Genomic DNA, 5,000 nt, shown 5'->3' with positions numbered 1-5,000 from the left:
GTGGCGGCGTATCCCCCTCCTGTGATAGGCGTAGGACCTCAGGATCTTACAGTATCCCCAGGTAGTGTGGCCACTTTCCCCTGTGAAGCTGTGAGTGAGGCTGCCCCTCCTGCTATTTCCTGGTGGTATCGTCCAGCGGTTCATTTGCCAGCAAGACAGCTTTCAGAAGGTGGAAACAGCGGCAGGGTGTCCCTTCCAGCCAATGGCGCCCTCATCCTAAAAGACGTCCGGGCCGACGACGCCGGCATCTACAGCTGCCACATCAGCGCGGACACCGGCAGAGTGGAGCAGGCGGCAGTCCTGCGGGTGGAGGACGGCGCCCAAGACGGGGCGCCGTTCCTTCTGCCGGCGCCGCCGTCTAAGCCGCGCCTCATGGCCGTCAACCAGACCGCCGTGCACCTGAGCTGGCTGCCCAACTCCCAGATGGGCGGAGGTTCCGACCAGACATACACGGTGGAGTTCTGGCGCCAGGGCTGGGAGGAGTGGCGGGTGGCAGACGCCCTCATCTCGCAGGAGTCGTGTGTGGTGGGCGGGCTGACGCCTGGCCACACCTACACTTTCCTGGTCCGTGCGGTCAACTCGCGTGGGGCGTCGTTCCCGAGTCCCTGGTCCGACCCGGTCACGACCCGCTCTCCCCGCGACCCGAGTCTCACGGAGGACGAGGTCCGTCATGTTCGCCGCCGCCTCTCGCGCCCAGCCGTCACGCTCACCGACGCCACAGTGACCTCATCCAGTGATATTGTCCTCAACTGGAAGTTTCTAACATCGACAGAAGAATCAGTGGAGGGTGTCTTGGTGTATGCTGTGAGCGAATCGGGCGCCGTCCAAGTGGCTACCGTCCTGGGTTCCTCGTCCTCCTCGCACCTGCTGCATGAACTGAAGCCCAACACACAATACACCTTCTTCCTCGTCCCTTTTTGGCACAGTGTTGAAGGCACGCCGTCGAACTCCCAGTCACTGAAGACTCCTCAGGACGGTGGGTGATTCTCATTGTTTTTTTATTTTACATTTACTGAATATTAATTTTACTTTGCTGGGTAATTAGGCAAAGCATAAATCTTTAGTTACTTCTGAGGGTTAAGTCTTTAGATGTTTCTTCCACAGTTCCTCTGGTAGCTCCTGGAGATGTTCGGGTGTCGACGCGCGAGGAAGGCTCTGTACTCATCACGTGGTCAACTCTCGCTCCAGAGGAAGCCCGAGGGAAGATCATTGGCTACCAGGTCACCCTTAGCCACAACGGAACCCACACAACGAAGACCGTGACCAACCCTTGGCTGGAGGCTAACGACCTCGTGTCAGGTCGACTGTACACTGTCCGTGTTGCTGCCCTCACGGAAGCTGGTCCTGGCCCATTCACCGCTCCTGTGCTGATGGATGCTGGCCCCTCTGACGCCCAGACGCGCCACCAAGATGACGAGGAGGACGGCTCTGTCTTGTACGCTCCGCCACAAACGGCTTGGCTGGTGTACCTGTTGATTCCGGTGGTGCTGTTGTTATCTGTCATTACGCTGTTTTACGTGAGGCGTTTACGGGGGAAATCAACGCCCTCTAACCCGCCTCACGCCCCTGCCCTCTATCAGGACCCGTCCCTCTACTCAGCCCACCATTCAGTCAACATGTACGGAGAACAGAAGCTGTGGCGGCCGTCAGATAGCGATAAGGATTCCAGTCTCTCCTCGAAGCGGCTCCTCCATCCCGACCAGCCAGCGAACGAATACGCGGAGCCGAAGATCCAGCGAGTCAACGACATGACGGAGCCCTATGCCACAACAGCGCTGATAGAGCCGTCACCGCCAGGCATGAGTCATGGGCCTCCTCGGCAGCATCACAGCGATGATTCGGGAGTGCAGGTGAACTGGGCCGCCATTATCCCGCCCCCGCCGAGCTGTCCTCCTCCACAAAACTTCGACCTGGGCGATCCAATGGGCGTGACCAGCGACCCTCTGGGTGTCAGGATGGTATGTCCCACAACAGCCATGTATGGGGGGAGTAAGAGCAGCGGATCGGACCAATACGAACACGCCTCTGACGGAAGCATGGATAAGCCGTGTGAGATGATTAACCCAGGGACGAACAGAGACAGATTCCTCACCTTCAACTCCCTTCAGGCGCGTGGCTACCGCCAGGTCCCGGTGGAGGCCCGGCCACAGCAGCCTACGGATCCTCCGCGCAACAATACCCACTGATGGCGGGACTCTTGAGGATCGGACGTCTAACGCACGACTCTCCATCCTCTCGTTATATTACCAAAGCTTTATCATGATGCTTATTAGTCTAATTAGTGATGCTTTGTGCAAAAGGTCTGTGATGAACACAATATAATATTTGTTGAGTGGTTGTAACAGTCACATAGGTGACGACTTCCTACATATTAGTAGAAAGTTAGTCCCGTCTGCATTGAAGACATATTTGGTTACGAGCGTTTTCGAACCAAGAAAGCGATGCTTGAATATTCGTTGTTGAACCACATGCTTACTAGTTGCACAGTGCTCCTATTAATGTGCTGTAAATGCCAGTAGGTTTTGTACAGTTTTAATAAATGCTAACGTTTATTAAGAGCATTACAAAACTTAGTGATACCTTCTTTATGTCAAACGTCCTTAAACTGACCAGTGATATATATTCAGAAATTCAGTGAAGACTTTTAAACGCTGTTTGTGTCTCCAGTACGGAAAGTTTAAATATTCTGCAACCTATACAGGAATTAGTGGTGTCCCATACCTGTCAGCTGGTCTTGTCACGCGTTGTGATGGTACTCATTCATTAGATCGACGAAAATGTGAAAAGTATCCTCTGGGATATTATCAAATTTGCAAGTGTTCCTCAACGGAAGAACGTTTACAGTTACAGAAGTGACCGTTGCTGAATCCCCCAATTCCTCCCTTCTCCCGGATGTGAATCTCTGTCGTTATCAGGGCTTCCTCGACACAAGTGGCATGACATCTTCTAATCATTAACTGCATCGCCATCCCTCCGTAATGCTAAAGATTGCGTGTCACCCAGATGTCAACGAGTTCTCCTACCATCATTTGCATGTCAGAACGGGAAGGGAGGACGTGGCCATACGAGAAGTCAAACAAAAAAAGGACTCCACACCCAAGCAGAATTACCTTCTGCTTCAGTGACGTATCGGTACCTTGACTGTAAACTCGTGTTGTGGCTAGTGGTAATAGACTAGCATCCTTCCAATATGCCATAGTCATAGTAACTATACCCTTGTGGTCATAGATCCAACACAGATTTAGTGAAAGTACCATAGCATAGTTTCCCAACACTGCCGTAGTGATAAACCAGTGATTTGGCTTGAAGTAGGTCCTACGCATTAACTCTGGTACTGTTTGATGGTTAGCCCAAAATGTGTCTAGTAATTAAATTGTTTCTAAATTCCCATTAAAGGTGCAATTGGCTGTTTGTTAATAATAGTACCAATGTAATATGTTCTATTTCCCTAGTCAACCATTGTATATATGTAAGTAAGAAATCTATTTTTGTATAATAAAAAGCTGTTATGACTTAATTTTGTTGTTTATTTCACTAAGTGCATAAAGTTGTGGTTTCGTTCACTCTTCTAAATGTACCCTTCGAACGTCATAATGTATGAAAAATAAAAAAAATGCGGGGAATGTAACGTAACTGCATGAGTTTGCGTATTACTGTGGTGACCAGCATCAGTCATCACTATGATTATTATCCCCATTATTATTTTGATTAGAATGATTATTATTACTGTATTATTATTATTATCATTATTATTATTATCACCTTTATCATCATCATTCTTAATTTCTTTATCGTCACCATCACCTTATTAGAGTCATTATAAGCAGTTTTGTTGTTTTTGTAGCTGTTACTTTGATCGCTAGAACTGCAATTATAATCAATTTGGTAATAATGACTATAGTAAATTATAATATTCTTATCATCATCGCCATCATAGTTATTGTGATCATCACCATCACCATCATCATCATCATCACCACCATCATCACCATCATCATCATCATCATCATCATCATCATCATCATCATCATCATCATCATCATCATCATCATCATCATCATCACCTTCACCATCACCATCACCACCATCTTCATCTTCATCTTCATCTTCATCTTCATCATCATCATCTACAATAGTAGTAGTATTATCATCATGGTTATTATTTTTTTTTTCTTATTTCTTATTTTTGCTATTGTTATTGTTATCATATCATCATCATCAACATTAAGAATTTTAGATTACGATGACAATGACAACAATGACGATGACGGTAATGGTGTTTATAATCTCATTAGCATCTCACAACCACCATTACTGGTACCACCCCCACAAAACAGGACAAGTAACCCTAAGAAAAGAACCTCCATCCGTAGGCCTCTGGACACCCCTCCCCTATCGCCCCCTACCCCTACCCCCCGGCCTACACAGCAGGGGTGTGGCATCAGACCCGAAGGATTTATCACAGAGTGTCTCGGGCCATATTCGTCGGCGATTCATTTGCATACCCGAGGCACCGAGGGACCCTCCCCATCCCCATCCTCTATCCCTCTCGCCCTTTTCTCCCCTCCTACCCTCGCTTTTCACCTCCCCCCCCCCCCTATCCTATCCCCACTTTTCACATTTATCCTCACCCCACACCATCCTCCACCCCTTCCCAACTATCCTCCATCCCAATCCACACCCCCACCATCCTTTATCTTCACCCTCCACCATCCTCCACCCCTCTACTCACCCCCATCCTCCTCCATCCCCCATTTCCCATCCCCGGTCCTCCCCTCCCCTCTCCCCCTCCCGATGCTATGTAAGCGCGTGTCTGGCGCAGCGAATGAACGAGTGAACGAGTGAACGAGTGAACGAGTGAACGAGCGAACGAGTGAACGAGTGAACAAGAGAACGAGTGGATCGTTGGTGGGACAAGGCGTGGCTCCAGGTCGTTCAGTTGTTTACGCTGTGGTTGATAATGTGTCTTGTTTTTGTTTGGATGCGGCTTGGATGATAGC

General features: G+C 49.1%; 1 protein-coding gene across 1 annotated transcript in view; it reads left to right on the top strand.

Annotated features, from left to right (window-relative positions):
* LOC125026605 (protein sax-3-like) overlaps positions 1-3,517 on the top strand; it is a 22,174-nt gene extending 18,657 nt beyond the window's left edge. The window contains exons 3-4 of the mRNA XM_047615166.1: positions 1-976; positions 1,105-3,517. The exon at positions 1-976 is cut by the window's left edge and continues 554 nt beyond it. Coding sequence (XP_047471122.1) covers positions 1-976; positions 1,105-2,186 — 2,058 coding nt within the window. The 3' untranslated portion in view covers positions 2,187-3,517. The remainder of the gene's footprint in view (positions 977-1,104) is intronic.
* Positions 3,518-5,000: the final 1,483 nt, after the last annotated feature.

The sequence above is a fragment of the Penaeus chinensis genome, chromosome 6 (genome assembly GCF_019202785.1).
Source record: "Penaeus chinensis breed Huanghai No. 1 chromosome 6, ASM1920278v2, whole genome shotgun sequence".
Lineage (NCBI taxonomy): Eukaryota > Metazoa > Arthropoda > Malacostraca > Decapoda > Penaeidae > Penaeus > Penaeus chinensis.
Note: the sequence above shows the minus strand (reverse complement) of the source record. Positions and strands in the feature narration are given on the sequence as shown.